Source organism: Phyllostomus hastatus, unplaced genomic scaffold, assembly GCF_019186645.2.
Source record: "Phyllostomus hastatus isolate PE091 unplaced genomic scaffold, TTU_PhHast_1.1 phas_contig_1162, whole genome shotgun sequence".
Taxonomy (NCBI): Eukaryota; Metazoa; Chordata; class Mammalia; order Chiroptera; family Phyllostomidae; genus Phyllostomus; species Phyllostomus hastatus.
Genome location: NW_025333537.1, coordinates 10,761,220 through 10,785,424, shown reverse-complemented (window position 1 = coordinate 10,785,424; position 24,205 = coordinate 10,761,220). Strand labels below are relative to the sequence as shown.

Here is a 24,205-nt window from a genome sequence, read left to right as displayed (position 1 = left end):
GCGCACGCCGAGGGCGAGTCGATGTCGGATGCGTCTACTTCTCACGCCACAGATCTAAAGAACCAGGCCGGGAAGACTTTCCGTGAAGACGGATGGGTGGGAACAACCAAAGCCGCCAGAGCCGGAAAACCCACGGGCGAGGATGAGAGCGGGCGCTGAGGCTTCCTTCCGAGAAGGACAAACTTCACAACCAACCCACCGTGAGGGGATGGGGGTGGGCACTACCTTTCTGAAGGCTGCACAGCATCTTCAGAATGTCCACTGCCGTCTTCGCTACAGACACCCTCCAGGCCTTGTCCTGAAAAGAAACGTGTGCGATGAAACCTGCCGCCTTATTCGCCACTCTGGTAGCACACACACGTGACACACGGGAACTGAGGGATCGGAAAAAAACGTAAAAACTGCTGAAACACTGAGAGGTCCGTGGGACTGGGCTTGGGGAGCCAAGAAATGGGTCCAAACTGAATCACATATAAGCCAAGCGTAAAAATCGCCGGCACGAACCCTCGGACATGTGATTTGGAACTGCCACGGAGTGTACGCCTTTCAGCTACAGACACTTGGATTTTTGTTTGTCTGTTTGTTTTTTTTAATAATTTTTATTGTTTGGAAAAACATTGGGAAGAGCTCTCTGGAAAAGTTAAAAAGAACTGAGCTTGTTTAAGCAAGAGAACTGAAGTCAAATCATTACCTTCAGGACTAAAAAAATATTTTTAAAAAGGAGAGGAGAAAAATCAAACAGGGAGAAGCCCTCACTGAAGGACACGGCGGGTGCTGCGGGCCAGCCCCACACGGAAAACACCTCCTCCGGCACGCGGCGCAGGCCGGCGGGTGAGAGCCCGGCTTCCGTGCCAGTCCGAGCTGGGGCGCCGCCCCTTTCCAATAACCTCGGGACGGGCATTTTTGAAAAAAAACTTTACTTTCTGAACTTAATCTATGAGAATGTACTTCCCAGCTAAGAGAAAGTGGACAATTCGTTTGCAGTCTTTAACCTAATGCCCGCCGCCTGATAATAAGACCATGATAAACACTAGATGTTAAACCTCCAGCAAACCTCGTTTCCCCAGAAGTACAGAAACTACGGACATGGACCGCGGAGACGGGTTGGCAGGTCCTTATCTCTAAAGCTTCAAAAACCTACGTAGTTGTTTCCTTGTCGCTGTCAAGAAGTAAACGGACTCTCTCGAGACTGTTTCAGAGTTTCAGTGTTGGGAGACAAGTTAGATTTACACTGTTTCTGGGGCCGGCCTCACTACTGGATAGGAGTGACCACGTCCCATGCGACGCAGAACACTGTGTGTGCGCGGCAAGGCATCCTGGAGAGCTCCTTGGGTACAGCAGACTTCAGTTAACCCTTCTGACGAGCAGGTCCTGGCTGCTCCTTCGGCGTGGGCTCGAGCTGCCACCCTGGGCTTTTCGCTGCACAGTGCACTGACCCAGAAAGTTCACACGAGGCCCGGCCAGCAGCGGGAGAAGCGGATATTCATATGGGCAAGCCTATCTTTTCTATCCGATTGCCTACTCTCTATAAAAGTTGGGTGTATCTACATTTTATTTAGTGGGAATCTTACCTCTTGAGAATTCTCTGGCTCTTCTTGCAACGCCAGCCGCGCCCACGTGGTGACTCTCTCCGCGGTCTTCTTGGCTTCGGCCGGAGGCAGAGACCTCAGCAGAAGGACGCCGTCCTCGCCCTAGACCCAGTGTGGGGGGCGGGGGGAGGGGAGGAAAACAGCCGGTCCCTTTGTGTGAACGAACAACAGTCGGACCTACCCCTCTCCTCTCTACTGGAAGATAAAAAGATATCTGGAAGACTAGATTCTGGCAAGATAAAAAATATGAAACTTCCACTGATTACAGTAAATGAAAAGAAATTAAATGAAAACACCACTCTCTGTACTTGGTAATTCTATGGTTGTAGAATTATAGGGGGGAAAAAAAGACACGTAAAAATACAAAAAAGTCCACATCCTATTCTGCAATCGAAGGGTTCCACAAGAATCATAAAAGTGAGTTTTGTTAAGTGTCAAAGAGTGTGAAAACCCATCGGCTAGTCACGAAACGCTGTTCAAGAACCTGCACGTGTGAAACAGACTCAAACTTTTGTATCTTGGTCTGACTTCAACCGGTGCTCATCTGTGTGGATGATCTGACATTTGTCTGAGCGTTTAAGGGTCCCGCTCACGAAGACAGCCCAGGGGAGCACGGACCCCGCGGAGCCTGCGCACCTGCTCTCTGTCCATCAGGTCGATGACCCTCAGACTGTAGATCTCGTCGTCAGACAGCAGGTACGCTCGGGCCACCTTCAGGGCGTCTTCCAGAGAGGACGGGACGTCTTGCTTGAGGATGTATCGCACCACCCTCTGAAACAGAGACAATACGTGCCCTTCTCTGTTGTACGACCAGGAGAGACCCCAGAGGTCGTTTGTTCGTAAGGCACAGTGTTCAGTAAGTCAGAGTAAGGCAGCGACGAAACTAAGCCGCGTAAACACGCTAGAAAATAAAATGCGCTCAGAATTTTATGGCAGTGCCGCCCAGCTTCTCTTCCCTCCGGCTTCGCTGGGGTGTGACGGGCAAATAAACGTTGAACACGCGTACACGTTGCCTCAGAAATGGGACCGGGGGTTACAAGGCTCTTTGCTGTACTCACCATTATTTCCTTGTTCAAGAGGTTCACCTCCCTTATTCCATAGCCTCGTAAAAGCTTTTTCATCTCCATTAGCTTGTAACTCTCCTGCAGTAACTTGACTCTAAAAGTAAATTTATTGGTGTCAACATGGCTTTTCCTTTTCACGAAATACCAAGGCACACGGTAATGCCCAGAAACCCGAAACGACTGCCCGCACCCGCGGGTTCCCCAGCACCCGCCGAGCCGCCCGGCGGGCTGCCGTCTTACTTGGGGTGCTCCATCTCCAGGTGCTGCCTCACCAGCTGCTCCACGGCCGCGCTCCAGGGCACCACGGCCGCGTACATGATCTTCAGCACGGCGTCGAAGATGAGCTGCAAGGACGCGCACAGGGGAGTGAGCGGCCCTCGGAGTCACCCTCGTGCGCGTTCCCGGCGCTGCCTAACCGGCAGCAGAGGTCTCGCATCTGCTGGTCTGATTGCCGGGGAAGGTCTGATCTTCTGACTGCGAAGGCGTGTATTTCTTCCAATTGTCACACATGAAGGGTAATTTTAGTATTTACAAAAATGTAGAAAACTGTTTTCTTTGCCGAAAGTTAAGTTGTGTAACCCTATTTCTTTCTACAGTCTATGTTGAAAAGTATTTTCCATGATTTTTAATTCATATTTTATAACGGTGCCTAAGAAAAGTGAAAGTCAAAATAAAGGCATACTGTAATGTATTTTTAAAATGTTTCTGTGTTTGTAAAACCACAGAAAAGCCTAGAAGTATATGCATACAGCTGTCTATGGTGGTTCTTCTGAGGGCTGGGATTAAGAAAACTTTCACTTTTAATTTTCATAATTACAGAAAATAGAATTATGGGTGATTTTAAATAGTTTTAAGTTCCTTTTCTCACACTACATAAATTCTTCTTAACGAATGTATGTTGCTTTTGTGATCAGAAAAAAAGTGTTAAGAGGCAATGCTGAAAAGGAAAAGCTATATGGTCCCTATGCGCTCACACCTGTGCCCCGTACGTGGTCCCTACGCGCTCACACCTGTGCCCTGATATGCGGTTCCCTACGTGCTCACACCTGTGCCCCATACCCGGTCCCTATGCACTCACACCTGTGCCCCATACGCAGTCCCTATGCGCTCACACCTGTGCCCCATACCCGGTCCCTATGTGCTCACACCTGTGCCCCCATACGCGGTCCCTATGCGCTCACACCTGTGCCCCATACCTGGTCCCTACGCGCTCACACCTGTGCCCCATACCCGGTCCCTATGCGCTCACACCTGTGCCCCATACGCAGTCCCTATGCGCTCACACCTGTGCCCCGTACGTGGTCCCTACGCGCTCACACCTGTGCCCTGATATGCGGTTCCCTACGTGCTCACACCTGTGCCCCATACCCGGTCCCTATGCACTCACACCTGTGCCCCATACGCAGTCCCTATGCGCTCACACCTGTGCCCCATACCCGGTCCCTATGTGCTCACACCTGTGCCCCATACGCGGTCCCTATGCGCTCACACCTGTGCCCCATACCCGGTCCCTACGCGCTCACACCTGTGCCCCATACCCGGTCCCTATGCGCTCACACCTGTGCCCCATACGCAGTCCCTATGCGCTCACACCTGTGCCCCATACCTGGTCCCTACGTGCTCACACCTGTGCCCCGTACCTGGTCCCTACGTGCTCACACCTGTGCCCTGATACGCGGTTCCCTACGTGCTCACACCTGTGCCCCATACCCGGTCCCTATGCGCTCACACCTGTGCCCCCATACGCAGTCCCTATGCGCTCACACCTGTGCCCCATACCCGGTCCCTATGCACTCACACCTGTGCCCCATACGCAGTCCCTATGCGCTCACACCTGTGCCCCATACGCAGTCCCTATGCGCTCACACCTGTGCCCCATACCCGGTCCCTATGTGCTCACACCTGTGCCCCATACGCGGTCCCTATGCGCTCACACCTGTGCCCCATACCCGGTCCCTACGCGCTCACACCTGTGCCCCATACCCGGTCCCTATGCGCTCACACCTGTGCCCCATACGCAGTCCCTATGCGCTCACACCTGTGCCCCATACCCTGTCCCTACGCACTCACGTCCGTGTCCGAGAGACAGCCTATGACGGCCATGGCTTTCGCCTCCCACGCCGTCTCGAAGAGTGACGTGGACTTGGAGCTGCACCTCTTCAGCAGATCCTAACGAGGGACAAGCACACGTCCGCTTTAAACTTAAAACTCGCTCAAATGAAAACAGTAACGCACACATACGGACGTAAGAAGCTTTGATGGACGCGTGAGAACCAAAAGCTTCTGCTGAGCCACGGATGCTGACCAAAGGTTGAAAAAATGCAAAACTGCCCAAACCCTGGCCTCCGGTCTTACACGGTACAGAAAACTTACGATGGAAACATTCTTGAAGGCTCTGTGAACAAGATCGTTGCGTCTCATTCATGTCTAGAAAAAGTAACTGCTACTGTTTACTGAGCTCACGGCTCTATTTGCCTCCCAACAGCCGTTTGTAGAAAACCCTCTCATCGTCCTGCTGGGCCCCAGGCCGCCAGTCCATCACCGCAGAGCTGACCGACATCCTCAGCCGGAACGGTGAGCCGCACAGACTCTAACAGTCAAGCATCACGCGCTCAAGTCTAGGGAGTTACCGTATTTTGCTGTATATGATGTGCACCCATGTTTTTGGCCCGAACTTTTAGGGGGAAAAAAGCTTTCGTTTTAACTTTTTAGTTATGTACATTTAGACAGTTTTTTCTATCATAAAAGGTATTATTTTGCATACGAATATCATTGCTTTCTAGAGTCATACTTGTAACACATAAGCATACATAAAAGAATTAAAACCATTTATATAGATAGAATCAGTTTTACCCATGTATAATGCGCATCCTTACTTTCCCCTCAAAAATCTGGGCAAAGAGCATGCATTATACAAAACAAAATACAGTAATACACTGTAGTACACATTTCCTAGGATCACGCACTGCGCAGCCCCGAGAAAACGGACGGGCCGTGAGGGAGACGTCACCTCGATGTAGAGGAGGAGGAGCTCCTCCTCCTGCAAGTCATGCTCCCGCATGTAAACCCGCACGAACTTCTCCAGCACCGACGGGATCAGCTCCGGGGCCGACACTCTGTCAAACATCCGGAACACAATGGTGGTTGTATTCTCCTGAACACCAAAAAGATAAATGCAAACTCCACTCATCCTGCCTGGCATAAAAAAATAATGCTGATAAGTCCAGACTTTTACCTTCTCAAAATCGGAGAGGGCCAATCTGCAGTTGTATTTCCTGTGCAACGTGATCAGCTCCCTCAGGTTACCGACCAGAGTCTGTAACTGACAGACCTCCTCCATGTTCTCGTAGTCCTTCTGAAACGACAGCGAGGAAGTCGTCAAGGACAGGAAATAAAAGTGCGAGGAGGAAATACACAAACAGGTGAGAATTATTATGTGATTATATACATAAAGAGGAAACCGGCAACGTGGGTCTTTAGATATTGAACTTTAACATAACTAATACAAACTAACAGATCAGAATCTGATAAAAATCTAAAGGAAACTCACTTTCTTAAAAAAACATAGGAAACCCTGGCTGGCGTAGCTCAGTGGATTGAGCGCAGGCTGCAAACCAAAGGGTCGCAGGTTCAATTCCCAGTCAGGGTACATGCCTGGGTTGCAGGCCACAGCCCCCAGCAACCGCACATTGATATTTCTCTCTCTCTCTCTCCCCCTCCCTTACCTCTCTAAAAATAAATAAATAAAAATAAAAAATTTAAAAAAACTTAAAAAACAAACAAACAAACAAGGAAAACTTAATGTAGTCTGCTTTTGCAACCCCAACATACTTAGGTGTGTAGACGCCACTTGGATGTCCCTCAATGTCCCTCTGTATTATCTTAAAGCTGTAACATTTTCTAAAGTTATTTATAAGGATCAAAATTCTCAATATTGATAAAAAGGCAATTAACATGGAAAAGATAAAGTAGTGTTTTATACAGCAAGAGGAGAATGCTGTTCTGCAGAAAAATACATCATAGTGATCAATATACAGTATAATATAATTGATGATGTACATCAATACACTGCTTGAAACATAGAAAAATTCCCATTTTACTTTTTAACAGTATATTACCTATAAACAATAAGTATAATTAATAAGAATCTGCTATACTGGAAAATAGGAGGAAATTTATTATTTGGGGGCTCCAGGAATTTAAGGGAAAAATGTAATTCCATATTGTACATTTAAACCATAAGTAAGATCATACTCAAGTACTTAATACCTCAGAGTTGGGATTACACTGAGATGTCTCATGTGTATAAACTAAGCTTTTAAATACAGATGTTTAAATACAAGAATGTACTTTTAAAAAATATATACAATGAATGCTTGCTAGTTTCTAGAAACCTGAAGGGAAACAGAAATGAACTTAAAAATTTTCAAGCCAAACAATAAACTCAGCTCATTAACTTCAACTTAACATCATATTCCTAATCTTAGTTCCCTTTCTAGAATTGCCACTTATTTCAGACAGTCGGAAGTGCCAGGTTTTTTCCAATTTGATCTTTCAAAATATTCATTGGTACTTAAGCCATAATGGCTGTGGAAATGTCTAAGGTATGCATTCAGAACCAGAAGTAGTTTACCTATTTAAATAAAGATGCAAACCTGACTGATACAGCCTTTGAAAATCAATCCTAACGCATTACTGAATTTTGCTTTTTAAAGCAATGTGCAATGCTGCTAGTACAGAACATCTCAAATACACTTCTTAGGGGCACGTTTACATATTGTTTCCCTCTGGGTTGGCTTAATGGAGAAAAGCAGTGCATTAAGGCAGGCTGAAGTTGTAACAGAAACATCAGGAAGAAAAAAAGCAAATTTTGCTTTTTGTGGATTTTAAAAGTACCTATCCAAAGAAACGAACAAAAGAAAGACAATTTCAGAAGTGGCCGTATTTCTAGGACATGGAGACGGGCCTCAACACGAACTGCATGTTTCATCACTAAAAAATGTGCTTCCCGTGTCTTACCAAGGAGACCCAGTGCCAGGAGGACACCAGTCCCCGCTCGTGTGGTTTTTCCGCTATAAAAAACACCTCTGCCAGTTGAAGTCCATTTTCTGGCCAGTTTGCCTTTAAAAAAATTTTACAAACAGTTAAAAATAATGATTTATGCCACTGGGAGAGTCTTAAATATTTTTTCAGTGCTAATTATGCATATTACCTTATCGGTTAACTCAAGGTTCCTGGCTGCTTGCTCCAACCATTTGGCGAGAATTTTCTGAAATAGACAAATCATTTAAAAATAAAATATGCAATTTGTTAATCACTGAAATAATTTAAAACATCCACAACAGTCTTTCAAACGAGACACTAAAATGAACTAACCAGCGTTTGTGTCACTCGACGTTCAATGACATGACGTGAAACAGAAAACTGAGCCACGGGGAGTGGGAACCCTAAGGCGACTGACCTGTCCATCCGGCACAATCCTTCTCACAAATGGGATCACGTCGTTCTTAAGCCACGGACAGAGCTTTTGCAAAGAGACTGGTGTAGGAATTGAGTTGAGCAAGTTCTCAAGCATTTTCACGTCGAATCTGCTTTCGAAGTTTGCCTAAATCATAGAGTGAGAAATTAAGGTTTAGCTGACCAATTTAAAGGGACAGCCTCCCAGAAAAGAAAAGCCTCTTAGGAAGTCATGCCAAGAATTGGTCTGCATTTCAGGGAGCACTGAAGGAGATTTACTCTGCACAGGTGATCCGAGCTGGAGCCACGGATTCCACGAGTCTCATGACAGGACATTCCAAATAACAAATTAGGCAGCAGGTGAACTGGCAGAGAGGGTCCTCCGAGGACAACGTCACTGGAGGTGGTAACACAGATCCCAGCAACGTGTCCACTAACGACATCACACCCAGTTAACTACTTCTGGGACCTAACTTTATACGCCAACATTAAGGGGATTCAGAGTAGCAGTTTTTCCTTTACTACAATCTGAACTGCAACAGGAACACCTTCTCCACCGATGCTACATAAAAAAGCCCATCACCCTGGCTGGATAGCTCAGTTGGTTAGAGCGTCATCCCCAAATGCCAAAGTTGCAAGTTCGATCCCCAGTCAGGGCACATACAAGAAGCAACCAACGAATGCATCAGTAAGTGGAATAACAAATTGATGCCTGTCCCCACCCCTCTAAAATCAATAAAGTAAAAAAAGAAAGAAAGAAAGAAAGAAAGGCCCATCAATAAACCACTTCATAAAATGTTGCTCTTGAGCTAAGTTTAGGAGCTAAGTTTAGACTCTGAATGAGATAAAGTAAGTTTCTATTGTATCTTTGTAATATTTCCTGAGTTAACAGTCATCACAGGATAGTTTGCTTTGGGACATGTCACATTTATCAACCTGAAAACATCCCATTACCCAGTCACACCTGCCACCCTGTTAGTTCCCAATGCTGATTCAATCGCCTGTCTCAGGGGTTTGAAGTCACTAAGAAAGAAAGGAAAACATATTTACCCGATGTCTAAGCCAGAGGTACTGTGCACAAACAAGGTTTCCTTCTCTCAGCTGCAAAAAAATATCCTTAAGCTCATCTTCATTATTCAGAAATTCAATCCAAGAACTGCCACTGCAAAGTCAAAGAGAAAAAAAGTTAGTGTGAATGAGAGTTTCCTGTATAAATACTATCTGTACCTAAAAAATTTTCGTTTTATATTATCTTGGTGCTGTACCAAATCAGCATAAATGCACGTCATATATTTAAAATAACATATATTTTTAGGGACTACACTATTCCATGGCACAGTTCACTGTGATATATTTGACAAGTCCCCCAGAGTCGAACACTTCAGGTCATTTTCAATCTTTTGCTATAAACCCCAATGCTGCAATGACCACTTGGTCCTGATTAAAGATCAGAAATAGATGATGAATACTTCCTTAAATTGATAAAAAGACAAAAAACCTAAAAGCCTTTATCATGCTTAAATGATAAAGCAAAAGAAGCATTTCCATTAATGTCGGGAACAAGAGGAGGATGCCTAGTACCGCTATTATTTGTTGTTCTACAAGTACCAGTCCATAAAATTTGACAAGGAAAAACAGTAAGGCAAAATTATGATTATTCAAATATGTAATTATATACTTGGAAAAAATAAGGTCAATTGAAATATTACAATGAATAATAAAGAAATTCAATAAGGTAGATGACTAAAAAGTAATTTAAAAAAAATTAATACTTTATGTTGTTCTGAAAATATGAGGGAGAAAAGTACCATTTATAACAACAGAGAGAGAAAAAGACAAAATAAAAAGTAAACAAAAAATGTACAAAATCTAGACGGAGACAACTGAATGGATACCACTCAGGGACATAAAATATCAGGAGAGAAGGAGAAGTAAGATACATACTGTCCTTAAATAGAAAGATTCAATATTGTAAAGATGCCGGTTCTCCCCAAATTGATGTTAGGGTCATCACATTCCCAATTTTAAAAAATCAATCCCTTAAAAAATAAGGCTTCTTTAAACTGAGTAAGCTCATTCTGATTCCAAATGTCATACAGGAAAAAAAAATCTATGCGAGAAGATCCCCCAAATTCTGAGAAGAAAAGTATCGTGGGGCCTGTCTACCAGACACCAGGACGTTCCCTTTAAACCTGCGCTGGTTACAACTGCCCGGTGCTGGTGACGGACAGGAAGATGAGGCCAAAGGAATACAGTGAAAGTCCAGAGACGGGCTCACACACAGGTGAGATTCGTAGCACGGGATTAAAAGAACATTGCAATTGGCAGTGAAAATGTGGATCATTCCATGACAGTGCTGGAATAACTGACTGGCTACAGGGAAGAAATAAAGCTTCCCTTCAGTATTGATATATCCTGATAAATACGCTTGTCTGGTGCACATGAGTATATCTGATAAGATCAGTTTCCAGAAGTATGATCGCCGAGGTACAGGGTACAGAAATTTCAATTTGTATCTCCAACGTATCAGTTCTCATCCACGGTGTAGGAAGTGTCTAAAGCTTAGCAAGAAAGATATTTCCCACCCCTAGAAAGCCTGGATTCATTCAAGGCAATGCTGTATCTTTTATGATATTCTAAATTTGAATCTAATTCACAATCTAAAATTTAAAAATGAGGAGTGTACGCACCTGAATTTTTCGGGTCCAAATGCTCCATAAAAAGTAGTCAACTTTGCATGAGCCCTTAGCACCTGGAAGGGAGTCGACATGTAACCTACACGTTGTGTACAATGACACTAAAGTCAGGCATTCCGCTGGCGAGGTCTGGCACATGTTCTCATGTTGCCCATCCCTATGGACACGGCTGTCTTCATTTAACACAAAACACGAAAGGTTAGAATAATGGAAACATTTCCAACCACATTCGATGCAATAACATTGCAAGGGAAGAAGCCATTTGCACGTTAATTGTGGGCACCTTCAAAATCAGTTAGTCTTCCCATGATTTATAAATGCCCTTATGGTACAACCTATCTAGATCAGGTAAAGAACTTACTTTGAGAGTTAAAAAATATGCACATGTACGTGCACATACCCGTATTTTTGGCACCATCATAATCGTTATCGCCATTTACGGTCATTTGCATGTTTAACAGGTGCCAGGCGCCATGCAAAATGGTTTATCTAAGTTATTTCACTTGGCATCAAAATAACTCTACAAGTACTATCGTTATTCCCATTTCGCATGTCACGGAAGTAGCACTGAAACGCGTTGCTCTTGGAAAAACCACAGGCCCAGCTCTAACGGGAAAGCAGCAGTCCTGAGCCACGTAACGTTCCAGGAGGTGCCAGACCACCTGTCCGATGGCAGCTCTATCTATAGACTGTGATGCAGCTGGAGCTCCCACAGCCCAGGGACGCCGTGGCGCAGGGTAGCACCCCAGGCTCCAGGGGGCGCTGGAGGACAGGAGCAGACGCCACTGCCAGCTGTAGAGAAACACAGCACCCACCTTCCGTACAGCACGTGATACCTGACGAAGAGATAAACTGCTACGTTCCTAGTTTATGTGTTCACCACACTTCCTTTTCATCTTTCTTCCCGTGCATGTTTTCTACTTAAGTAGAACAAGTGGGCTGTGAAACGGGGTGCCATGTTACCCCAGCAGCAGCCTCGTCCGCACTGTGATGCCGCGGGTTTCTCTCGCGCCTGACTCAATCCCGTGTTCTTTTACGAAAGGAGTGCAGCCCAAGGGTGCCGTGTGTATACCATCAACGCTGGTGTCCAGCAATACCCGCGGCCCTCGCGTTCACGCACCACTCACCCACCGACGCGCGCTGAGAAGCTTCCGGTCCTGCAAGCTCCACTCACGGCACGTGCCCTCTGCAGCTGCACCGTGTTTTATCTTTTACACAGCATTTCTACAGCACGTTTGCTGTGTTTAGATACCAAACACTCATCATTGGGTCTAAAGCCCGGTAACAGGCCACACAGGTTCGCACTGTCGGTGCAACGGGCTGTATTATATACAGCCTCGGTGTGCAGCAGGCTGTACCATCCAGGGCCTTTGAAACACGTTTTTGTAAGAGTTTGAGCCACACTGACGACAGAGGCCGGGGAGCACAACCTCCAACGCCCCGGTGCCACTGAGGTGCACGTGCAAGCTGTGATGTCTGCACAGTGACACCAACACTGGACCACACATGTCCCAGAACGGACCCCCGTGGTGAAGGGGTGCACGGCGGGACTGTAAAGGTGTAGCCACCCCCAAGTCAACCTAGGAACATCACGGAGTTACCTCTTTTAGGCCATAAGAATAGACAGGAATGGTTCTATCTTCTTTCTTCAAAAGCTAAGATGAACAACAAGAAACATGGTTAGAATATCTGCTGTATTGGCTTTTTCATCAAAGAAGATGAATATTTTTGTGAATTAAAGGAAAAATTATCTCTAAAAATAAAATTGCATTGAACTCTGAGGTAAACAGTGAAAAATAAAGAAATAATTTATCTTTAACCAGGCATTTTATGGGGGGGAATCTCACAACACTGGTCCCATCTGTTACGCCTTGATTTCATGGACTATAACTAGCAATGGTGTTCCCAGGTCAGCGAGGGGAGCAGTCTACAGTAAAAAATGACCTTTTAAAAGGCCTACGATGGAAAAAGAACTGCTCATTTTTAAAAAATGCTTTGTTCTGCATTAGATAAACTCACACATATAAACGCTGGAAGAACTCACCCTGGTTTTGGCGTAATTCAGCATCTCCTGGGTCGTTTCGTAGGTTATCCACTGAGCCTCCAGGCAGTAACTCACCACAAATTCATCGTCCTGTTTCATAAAGGCCAGACACAGTAAGGTGACCTTCTGTCCATCCACCTGTCAGTCGGAATACTCTAGCACGTGACAGGGAGAACACACCTGGATTTTATGTAGATTTTCCTTAGCTTCATCTATAAGTGTTTGCCACTGGGTCTGCTCACTGGCGTCCACAGAACTCAAAGCTAGTTTCTCCAATATGTCGTTTGCTTTTACTTTGTAAACAAGCTGTAAAATAAACAGACCATATCAAATAGCTTGAAGCAAAAAAAAATGCTGTCTCCCACCCTGGCTGGTGTGGCTCAGTGGGTAGGGCGTGGTTTCGCAATCCGAAAGGTTGCTGGATCGGTGGGGGCACGTGCCTGGGGTTGCGGGCCAGACCCCCGGTTGGGAGCGTGTGAGGGGCAACCGATTGCTGTTTCTCTCCCTCTCCTTCTCCCTCCCTTCCCCTCTCTCTAAAAAGTAAATGAAGCCTTTTTAAAAAATGCTGTCTCCCTAGCACTAGTACACGAAGAGAATGCTTGTTCAACGAACAAATAAATTCGTGAGTGATTACCTCAACATCTAGTCCAAACTGAATGGCAAAGCTCTCAGCTTCAGCAAATCTGTGTTTGTGAAGCAGCCGACTCAGTCTGTTACGTGGTAAAAAAAAGTTTGGTAAAATTTTTATTGATTGGGGACCTGAAGTGTTAAATGAAGGAATGAGGCTTAAAAGAAAATGAGAAGTTACCTATTTTCTGGCAAAGCTTCTGTAAGACATCTGAGCACTAAAACAGAGACTGGATCTTCAGAGAGACTGGAAAGTAAGTTGTCACTCTAAGGACATTTGTCATTTAGTATTAATAATTTCAACTTAGCTCTTATTTAACAACTTGTCTGATAAAACAAAACATGACCTACTTTGGATCACTTTTGCACATTCCCTCCAGAAGGTATATGGTGTCCTACAATTACAAAAGATGTTTAAGGCAATTGAAATACAGAATGAATCCATTTTGCAGTTACTAGAGTAACAATTGGTTTAAGAAGAAATGATCTAACAATGGTATTCTAAAATCACTGGGAAAACTGTTGGAGAAAAGGATATTCCCATCATCTCAAAATAACACCAGAGACGTTACTACTAATTCCACAGGGGAAAATGTATCTTCACAGCGAGAAACCTGGCGCAGCTGTGTTCCCCCTGGAGCTAAATGTAACCTCGCCAAAGCAGGACAAACCAACTGAGCCCCTTAATGGGATGCAGTTAGGACACAATGTTAAACACCTGTGCAGCATTCTTGCCAAAAAAGAGCAGCATGAACCTAATCGGGACATAACAAACAAGTCCAAATAGAGGGAGATTCTGTAACATTAAAGCCTAGGGCTCAAAAAATGCCAATGTCTTAGAAGACAAAGAGATCAGGGAACGCTTCCAGCCTTAAGTAGACTGCCACGTGACCACGACAACGAAACTGGATACGTGAGGCTTGGTTGGATGTTGGATCAGAAAAAAAAAAAGTTTAAAAACATAGCTTTGTGACACCTGGTAATTCTGAATCTGGACGGTATATTTCACATTTCACAATAGTTAAATTTGGTAAGTGTGATAACTGTGTTGTCGGAGAATGCTTTTGTTCTTAGGAGATGCCTGTTAGAGGGTTTAGGGTGACAGGTCATGCACGGTGTCAGCAAATACTTTCTACCTGGTTTGGAAAAATATAGTGTAGGTGTAAAAAGAAATGAAACAAATGCAGTAAAAAAATTTTTTTAAGATCACAGTTAAAAATAAAATAAAAGCAATAAGCTCTTCCCCCAATTATCTTATAAATTTCCTATGGAGATATGAGAAAACTTAAATGTGCAGTTGACTGATATTTTATTTAATTTTCTCTTTTTTTAAATAAAGACTGACCTCGGGCCAAGTGTATTTGAGGACATCTGACAACAATATAGTTAACAAAGCTGCGGTCTATCCAGGTTTTTCAGTAAACTGCACTCACGCTTAGCTTAGTTATTCTTAATTTTTTGAAGTAGTTCAAAATATACATCAACTTACTGTGCTAATTCCTGTCTGGACCAGAGAAGAAACACTAGATACTTCCAAAGAGTATAGTATTTCCATCATAGGTAATGAATAGACCATGAGGTTTTTCATCTAAAAAAAAAAAACAAAACAGCAGAGCGATTAATTTAGTAGGCCCCTATAACCCCCGAGCATGAGTCAGCGCCGCGCAGTCAAGGGCACAGACCACAACACTCGGGACAAAGCTACGCGCATACACAGTTTTACAGGTAAGTCTGCTGCTGCGTTACTTACATGTTCCATATAAAATTCCGTTCTATCCCACTTTCCAAATCTGTTGGGGAAAACCCCACATACCTCTAGTCCATGCTACAAGTTGCATTTCAGGTGAACGTAATTCTTCAGTGCCCAACGACTGAAGGGTCACTTTAATAAGCATTGCCTTGTGGACCTTTCTATTCCATAGTGCTCTGGCTATGCTCTGATTGAGATGCGGAGCCGAGACTTCTACCCATATTTTTAAGATGGGGAAAAAGGGCTCTTGCAGGGCTCCCTCCAACTGGTCAGGCGTCTGCGTGACCCCAGAGCCAACAGGCTGCGAGCACTACCTAACACCTGCTGTTGCACTGACGCTGTTTCCAGCACGTAACACGGGCAAACGTGAGACAAATTTCCCAATACCTTATCAGCAGTAGTCGTCAGAGCTACTAATTTGAGGTTGGTAATCCCTTGCCTAAAAGAGAAAAGATGTTGGAAGTTGAGTCAAGTAAGATTTGCCAATTGCTAGATATAAGCTAAGTCAAAGTGATATTCCTGCATAAAAGTTAAAATTGATACACACACACACACAGATGACATTGAAGTTGATTTCTGCACAGTTATGGCCCAGACTGACACTTTTTTTTTTTTTTGAGAGATTTTTAAAACCTGGATGCATATATCAAGCAAGACTGAACTTGATTTGTTTGCTTGTTTATTTGTTTTGGACTGACTCTAACACAATCACATGAAGGTTCATATGGCCTGTCCTCGGCAAATCTGGCCGACAGTGAGATGGTCTTTACCCTGTCAGTCTGCTCAGGCTACTGAGGATGCAATACGTAATGACCAGCTCAGAACCAGGTGGGAGGCCTGGTCCTCACAGGAGGGCAATCGCTACCAGCGTCACAACGTACCACGTGACTGAAGACGGCGACTCTGCTTCCGTGGTGAGAAGAAACTCTTCCACGTGCACCGAGGGCCAGTTCCACACGGGGGTTAGAGTGTACACGTCCCACAGGCTCAGCGTGTTCTGCAAGAGAGACGTTTCATGGACACGTGTTCTCAACGACAGAAAGTTTCCATTTCAGGTTGCATCTTTTGGTACGTATAAATATACATATATACATTGAAATAAAGCCCAGTACACAAGGCAATAATCCATCCACCCTGGCTAAGGTCCGTATCTTTGAAAGGTTGACATTTTTGGTGTGAAGCACAACACTAAGAAAGAACTTCGCCGGAGAAGCATCAGAAACGTACATCGGTATCGAGAACAAAAAGGAGATTGTCTATCAGCTGGAACTTCTTGGCCCCTACGAGAGAGAAAGCAAGGTGTGCAAGGATTAGATTTCTGTGTCCCATACAGCCACCTTCACACAGCAAACGAACATGTATGAACAAAAAGCTGCCATTCCCATGTACTCCTGTGTCTGTGTGTTTGGATGACCACTGAAACGAAACACTCCCACAGGGAAGGCTAGCAGGGGCGGCAACACGTCGAGAACAGCCACGCATGGGAGAAATCATCCGTTCCGTGTGGCTTGTTCCAAACAGAGGTCCGGTAAAGCGGCCCAGGTGCCAGACTTAGTGTGTCGACACGAAAATCAGAACTCGCCAACGACCACCAAAGGTAGCCGCACGAGTTCAGTTTACCTTTAATAATCTCTGCATCCATAACGTTCGTAACCGTCATGGCTTTGAGAGGGTCTGGTTCCCATTTTGAGAGCGCACAGGTCCCCGTCCCCTGCAGAGGCGACAACAGGGCATCGGTTGTGGGTTTGATTCTTAGACCTGAATCCTCCTCAAAGGAGAAACATCCCCGTTGCCCACGGGACTAATTTCAAAATCTAAATGTACACATCCAAGCCCAGCTCGCTGCCACCTGCCAGCCCCTCTCTCCGATTGCTCTCAACGGGACGGCACGGAAAGAGCCGAGAACCGCTGCTGCTCTTTGTCACCGCGTGAAGTTAACCAGGAGTGGGTATAATCAGGGGGGTGAAGTCACTCTAAAGACAAGGGGGAGCTTGAACTTAACCTACAGGGAGGGGCGAAGGTGGGTGTGCAGCTGTTTGTCCGGAAAATAATAGCTACAAAGAATAATAAAAATACAAGGAAACTGCTTCTCACACTCACGACTGTAAACCTACTTTGGCCCCTCCCTGTATAAATTTGGCAAGAAAAGATGTTGTAAATGTAATGATATCGAATTGTTGCCTACTCCTTGATTAGACGTTGTATGTTGTTGTTTTTGCCCATGCTCATAACTGGAAGAAATGATAAATTTCAGGTAGAGATTCGTGACAATAAAGACGCAATATTTTTTCCAATACAGAAACTTAGGTTTACTTATTAATTTGTGACCTTAATTTTGTAATTCCCCATTTCTGTTACACATTACAAATTAATCTGTAACTTACCTAAAACTATAACTTTTAATGAAGAAACATTTCAGAAACAAAAAAAAAGCAAAATTTTATACAAAGAGTTATTACCCCGATTATCAAAGGGATTTTGCTCGCTAAATCTCCAGGCACAAGATTGAGACAGCCAAGAGTGTGATAATTCTCAGCAGAGATAAAACTGGACTTGATTTGTCCTTGTAACTGCAAAATTTAAAAGATAAAAATGTTATACATACACTCCACAGTCCAAATTCCTTAGAAAGATTGATAAAAATCACTTTAAACCAATCAATATACATGTATTTTTAAATGGAAATGATATTAAAATGTTACATCAAGCTTAATTCCCAAAAGGTCAACCAGGAGACAATCCTATCCAGAAACACTCTCCTAAATTTTCATTACCTCTGTGATTTCAGAAGACAGTGTAATTTTGTTTTCTTACCTTTTTTGCTTTATTCAGGTCCACGTTTTCAATCGCTGCATAGAAAGAGAAAGCAAGCTAAACGTACGTACTCACTACAAGGCACACGCACGTCGCCCCCGTGTCAGGCAGGGTGACGCACAGTCTAGTGAGAAGCACATGGGGCAGAAACCCCTAAGACGGTGGCGGCTCTCATGTTTGGCCTTTGACCGGTGACACGCACTGCAACGTGCGGTTCTCAAGGCAGCGGCCAGGCTGCCCTCCAGAGCCCCCCTTCCCCACTGAGCGTCTCCTGCTGAATCGGGCTCCAGCGTTCAGATTCAAGTTCGGAAGTCCGACCCACACGGCCACCGCTTCACGCTCCGTTTTGGGGGAGCTGTTTAACTTGTCTGCTCTTTCATTAACTACGGAGAGCCATGCATCTTAAACCTCACCGAGTCCCTCGGGCCCTGCAGGTTCTTGGCACGTACAATTGTAGATTTAAAAAAAAAATATTTGTTGAATACCTGCCCCAAACCAATTCCTCAATCTTTCCCAGCTCAGAGGGATGTATGGGCCACACCACTCACTTAGCACACAGTAAGTTACTGTTGAGTTTGTATGTTAACGAGAACGTGAACACGCATCCAGTCATCTGTTTCTGGGCTCATCATTCGTTCCATCGAAAAGCACTCATCACTGCGCTAGTGCCTGTCCTGTCTCCCCAGCTGAGCTGCACAGCCCGGACGGCTATGGACAATTACGCTTCTTCAGATTCTGCTGCAGCCCAGACAGCGGAGAATAAGTATATTACAAAGACTTCACAGTACACCCAGTATCGTAGAATGTAACTAAACTAAAATAATATTTTTAAAGAGAATATTTAAAAGTTTACTTGGAGAATAAGAAACATTGGCACAAAATAATAATATGAAAGTAACACTTTACTTACCTTGTTGAATTTTTGCAAGCTGAAGGTTTGTGATACAAAAAAATCCATTGTTTGTAAGAAGCAGCATATAATAGATACCTATTAAAGTAAGATCAAGACAGTTTCTCTAAAAGGCACTTTAATATAAAATTTAAACCAGTATCTGAACTTCGCTTAAAAATATCCATTTGCTCATTTAAATTCTAATGATCAAATAATATAACAAAGCCTACAGATAAAGCTTATTTACAAAGAATTCCGAAAACAATGTTAACTCCTTTAAAAGTTTTATAAACCAAATTTCACTTCCTGGTGGGGTAGCGGGGATGGGGGGGCGGTGCGGGACACGGGACGGGACTTCAGATATATCAAAATAAATTAAGATCCAGCTAACATCTGTTGAAATGAAAATACGATAGCCTCTGAAGAGAGTCATGAAAGAATGTCAGAAAACTTGCCTTCACCCGAACCGTCCTCCTCGATGACCAGGGCTCGGTAAGTGCGCTGGTTCTCTCCATCAGCTTTCTGGACAAAAGCCTAAGTGCGAATCCATTTCAAACAGTAAGATTAAACCCAGAAAAACATAATCAAGGATTATATTCTTTAAAATTGCAGAGCTACCAGCTATCGTGAGCAATAATTCTGCCACCGTTCCAAGCATTTTAGTTTTAACACGGAAAACTGTTTCGAACAAGCAGACTAACAATACGCTGCAAAGCTTAGTTTGACAATTTTGCATTTATTTCCTATGTCTTTAAGGGATGATCCTTAAAGTTCCTGTAAAGGGGCATTGCTTTTCTCCTTTAAAACACGAGTTAAGCAATGGCTGGCGCGAGTTGTAGTTAAGAGGTCACTTAGAATGTGGACAACGGAAGCGAGAAGCGTGGGTCGGGGGGGGCCTCACATTGGTGAGCAGCGTCTGCTTGGACGTCACGTGGATGAGATGCAGGTTGCCGCTCCTCTCCCCAACCAGAAGGAACTTCCCGTCCTGACATAAGCCGACGACGTCCACTTCTGTGTCTGCAAGTTTCAAGGCAACGTTACGAGCTTCCTTTAAAAAAACATTGATTTGCGATGCGAAAGCCACCTGTCAATTCTGTCATTTAAAGTCAACTACTCAAGCTTCCTTTGAGTATTTTTTAAGAAGTGGCGATTGAAGTGAAACAGGAGGCCACAGACTTCATCAGCCAACAAGCACAGGACTGGCCGGGCAATGCCCCAGGCCTTCCGCCCACACGTCTGAGGACATGGGCCCCTCCCTCACGGAGCTCAAATGTGAGGGCAGTAAGAGATGGTTTAAACAATGGGCACAGCAAACAAAGCACATGACATGTAAAAAGGCGTAAACTCTCTGGAGAAAAGAAAAAGTGGAGCAGAGAGAGAGAGCTCCGCAGAGGGCCAGAGTGCTCAGGCCTGCCCTCCTTGCTGAGGCGCGATCCCAGCGAGGCCCTGAAGGGGGCGACAGCATCACTGTTGGCACAGCAGCAGCGGGCCTGCAGGAGCATGGTAGGGGCTGGGAGGGCAAAAGCCCTGAGTCTTAGGAAGGAAAATCCTTCAGCGGCAACATCTTTATACAAACGTATCGGGTAACACAGCCCTCTATTGTGTTGGTGACACTGAATTTTGTGGACCTGGCCGGGTGGATATGCTGAGATTCCACAAAATATGGGCATTTTAGCCCTGGCTGCCATAGCTCTGTGGATTGAGTGCGGGCTGTGAACCAAAGAGTCGCCGGTTTGATTCCCAGTCAGGGCACATGCCTGGGCTACAGGCCACAGGCCCCAGCAACCGCGCATTGATGTTTCTCTCTCTCTCTCTTTCTCCCTCCCTTCCCTCTCTAAAAATAAATAAATAAATCTTTAAAAAAAAATATGGGCATCTTGCCTCCAGAGTGTGGTCGAGACTTTGCACACCTTGATGCTTTTCAGTTGTCGGAGTTCTTACACAAACACTTCAACAACCATCTTCCTCTCAAAATTGCAGAAAAAGCTTTCACAGTATTTTCACCTGTTTCCCAGCACAATTACTCACTAGTCTCCTAACTTACCCTTAAGTCCATATTTGCATATAATTAAAGCTCTTTAACTCAGTGATGAATTTGCAAGTATTTAAAAAGCTTTTTCTAGTGCTCTGCATTCTAAAAGCATTCGAATATCTGATGACACTGAAATTACGTACAAGTTCAGGTGCCTGAACACAATGGGGCCCAAGTGGTTCCTACGTTACTCTGATAGTTACAAAAGCCACGCAAGTAAATTGTTGCTTGACATGTGTTTCCCCTTAGACCTACTGAGAGGGGTTCAGCCCAGTGTCCTGAGTCTAGATATTCAGCTTAAAAAAGGCACTCAAGATTAATTGCTTGAAATCAGTCCAATTTCAAGTCTTGGAAGTAATGCAGCGAAGAAGAGGCAGGGCAGCAGAAACTGGCAGCAAATACGTGACTCCCGATCCACCCGACCACTCTCCGGGGAGTCAGACTCACCAAACACCAGGTGCAGCTGCAGCGACCTGCAGACGCTGTCCAGCAGGATCACCGACTGGTCTGCCACGATAACAAACCCGTCGCTTAAGCTGCATGCTTGTATCTTCGGGCTTAATGAGGCCTGTGGGAGGGAGAAGCAGGACTCACGGTAAACATTTTCATACGTGCTTAGCAATCCCGGTCACCAGTATCATGGTCCCAAGCACCCAAGTTCAGAACTCGACAGTCCTCTTCTCTGTAGCCCATGTGTCTACGTAGGTCAAGTGTTCCTTTGCATGGTGTATCTTAAACCCACTCAGAGTCCCAAACAGGGCAGGCCCGGGGCTGCTAGGAAAGGGCAAAGCATTTCTACATACAGGTCTTGGCTCCCTAAGGGTTGGTCTCATGCCCACAGAAGCCAGCAGGCATCAGCACAAATAGCCCGAGGCTGGCATCGAGTCTCAGCGTCTGGAGCACGACAGGGAGGCGGACTGTGGCGAACCGTGAACTGGAGGGCACGTGGCCCTGCGTAAACCTACTAAACCCCCTTGGAATGCCTGGCACGGCCACGCCTTCCAACTTATCGAGAAAAGCTGCATCTTTATGTGAAATGTTGCGATTTTTAAATACTGGCAGCTAAGTCAACACTGTAAGGAACACTGTGCAAGCCAAGGATGAGTCTCGTTTTCAGTTTCTGTTGAGTAGGGCTTCCCACGCATGTGTATCTTGAAGCAGATGGGAGGCTTGGTGGCTGCAAAAGCTCAGGCGCTCACTGGCTGAGGAACCTTGGGCGAATGTCTCGACTGACTGCTATAAAATAGGGATGATGATGATGATGATGATGATGATGATGATAATACCTACAACGCCGGCTTTTGTGGAGAGTAAATGAATTCAAGCAAAGGGCTTAGAAGATAGAAGCATAATATATATATATATATATATGCACTTAATAAATGTTAACTATTCTGATCCTTCCACGGCTCAGTTTTGCGAGCCAATCAGTTCATTTCACGCCTACTTCAATGGTCACATTCCCCAGGTGTAATTCTTCAAAACCCCACCCCAGCCTGACCCTTGACACTCTTGGCTGGTGTGGCTCAGCTGGCTGGAGCACCAGCCCATAACCTAAAGGTTGCAGGTTCGATTCAGATCAGGGCACATACCTACGTTGTGGTTCCAATACCCAAACTGGGCATGTTCAAGAGACAACCAATTAATGCTTCTCTCTTGCATCATTGTTTCTCTCCCTTCCCCTCCCTCTCTCCCTCCCTCCCTCTCTCTCTCTCTCTCTCTCTCAAAATGCAATAAAAAAGTATCCCCGGGTGAGGATTAAAAACAAATTTCCCTTGTTCATTGCTGGCATACAGGGAAGCTGTTGACCTTGTACCCCGCCACCCTGCTGTAATCGCTTATTATTCCAGTGGTTTCTCCGTCAATTTGTTCAGATTTCTGATGTGGACATTCACGTCATGTGAGAACGAAGATAGTTTTATCTCTTCCTTCCCCATCTATAACAGTTCAGTTTGGGAAATACAAATCTTAGGATAACGTACGGGGAATTCAGATGAAACTTCCAATAATCTGAGACAGAACCTTGACTACCTGAGAAAGTGCTACATTCGTTCACAAAATACTTACCATGTGGTTCCCGGGGCCCACTAAACACAGTAAAAAAATGAATAAAAACAGCATCGGAATCATTACCTTTTCGGAGGAGATCTTCGCCAGCAAATCCACTTGATATAAAGCAGTTCCATGTTCTTTTCTGGATCCCACACTTAGGTACCCACTTCCTGTGTCGTCACTTGTCAGTAGCTCAATATCGTTCCACATCTTTCCGAGACTGTGTTCCCGGTTCGGGAGTCACTGCCTTCCCTGCGGCGACATGCAAAGTTAGAGACCGATTTATATTGTTAACCAGGATCCAATTTCTTAGGAAATGACAAGGCTTTATCTGTAAGTAAAGACTTCTCTATCTTTCTGTTACTTCGGTAGTCACGAGAGACTTTGGACCAATTCAGGTAAATGGAACTACAGCTCCCATCATCACAAAGTGAGAACGTAACGGTTTAGGAACACGATGCCGATCTGACCGACGTGTCCCAGAGTTTCTAACGTTTTGTGTGCCTAACTTGAAAGTATAACAAGTTCTCGTTCGAAATACATCTTTAATCAGCACAGCAATAAACAGCAGAAGCTCTGACGTCAGAACGTCTGGGGTGCCTTCGGACGGGAGGGTTCCAGACGAAGTTCACAAGCACGTTCATTAACGTTTCCAGTGTAGCATGAGAAACGAACATGTTAGCCCTGGCTGGCGTAGCTCAGTGGATTTGAGCGCGGGCTGCGAACCAAAGCATCGCAGGTTCGATTCCCAGTCAGGGCCACATGCCTGGATTACAGGCCACTGCCCCCAGCAACCACACACTGATGTTTCTCTCTCTCTCTCTCCCTCCCTCCCTTCCCTCTCTAAAAAATATAAATAAAATATTTAAAAAAAGAATGGAATCTCTCGATTTAAAAAAAAAATGAACATGTTAAGGGGAGGAGGAAAGAATCTGGATTGGGTTTCTGACTGGACCAAAGCGTGTACCTGTAACTGTAGGAAAGTCCTTTAACCGTATCATCAACCAAGATTTATAACTCATTTTATGTGCGGTCTGGTTGAGAGTTAGAATGTTAGGAAAAACGATCCCTGGGTGAAAACTTTAAGGCTGGTGTGGAACAATAACCGATTAATTAACAGTTGTTCTGATAACTGCTAACAGGATTATGTTTTAAAATCTGTGGAAGGAATGATCTTAGACTCGTGCT

The 24,205-nt window shown here is 44.8% G+C and overlaps 1 protein-coding gene across 1 annotated transcript in view; it reads right to left on the bottom strand.

Moving 5' to 3' along the window:
• KNTC1 (kinetochore associated 1) overlaps positions 1-24,205 on the bottom strand; it is a 53,956-nt gene that overhangs the window by 28,190 nt on the left and 1,561 nt on the right. Inside the window, exons 2-32 of the mRNA XM_045845454.1 lie at positions 23,099-23,269; positions 21,413-21,533; positions 19,835-19,950; positions 19,389-19,467; positions 18,952-19,029; positions 18,042-18,076; positions 17,687-17,797; positions 16,848-16,938; positions 16,455-16,507; positions 16,109-16,224; positions 15,615-15,666; positions 14,967-15,065; positions 13,829-13,872; positions 13,659-13,724; positions 13,485-13,560; positions 13,031-13,156; positions 12,851-12,940; positions 12,408-12,461; positions 10,801-10,862; positions 9,161-9,272; positions 8,115-8,258; positions 7,866-7,922; positions 7,673-7,774; positions 5,889-6,008; positions 5,664-5,807; positions 4,724-4,822; positions 2,894-2,997; positions 2,648-2,747; positions 2,226-2,360; positions 1,572-1,691; positions 226-298 (exon numbers count right to left, since the gene is read on the bottom strand). Of these exons, the coding sequence (XP_045701410.1) occupies positions 226-298; positions 1,572-1,691; positions 2,226-2,360; positions 2,648-2,747; positions 2,894-2,997; positions 4,724-4,822; positions 5,664-5,807; positions 5,889-6,008; positions 7,673-7,774; positions 7,866-7,922; positions 8,115-8,258; positions 9,161-9,272; positions 10,801-10,862; positions 12,408-12,461; positions 12,851-12,940; positions 13,031-13,156; positions 13,485-13,560; positions 13,659-13,724; positions 13,829-13,872; positions 14,967-15,065; positions 15,615-15,666; positions 16,109-16,224; positions 16,455-16,507; positions 16,848-16,938; positions 17,687-17,797; positions 18,042-18,076; positions 18,952-19,029; positions 19,389-19,467; positions 19,835-19,950; positions 21,413-21,533; positions 23,099-23,227 (2,908 nt within the window). The 5' untranslated portion in view covers positions 23,228-23,269. The remainder of the gene's footprint in view (positions 1-225; positions 299-1,571; positions 1,692-2,225; positions 2,361-2,647; positions 2,748-2,893; positions 2,998-4,723; positions 4,823-5,663; positions 5,808-5,888; positions 6,009-7,672; positions 7,775-7,865; positions 7,923-8,114; positions 8,259-9,160; positions 9,273-10,800; positions 10,863-12,407; positions 12,462-12,850; positions 12,941-13,030; positions 13,157-13,484; positions 13,561-13,658; positions 13,725-13,828; positions 13,873-14,966; positions 15,066-15,614; positions 15,667-16,108; positions 16,225-16,454; positions 16,508-16,847; positions 16,939-17,686; positions 17,798-18,041; positions 18,077-18,951; positions 19,030-19,388; positions 19,468-19,834; positions 19,951-21,412; positions 21,534-23,098; positions 23,270-24,205) is intronic.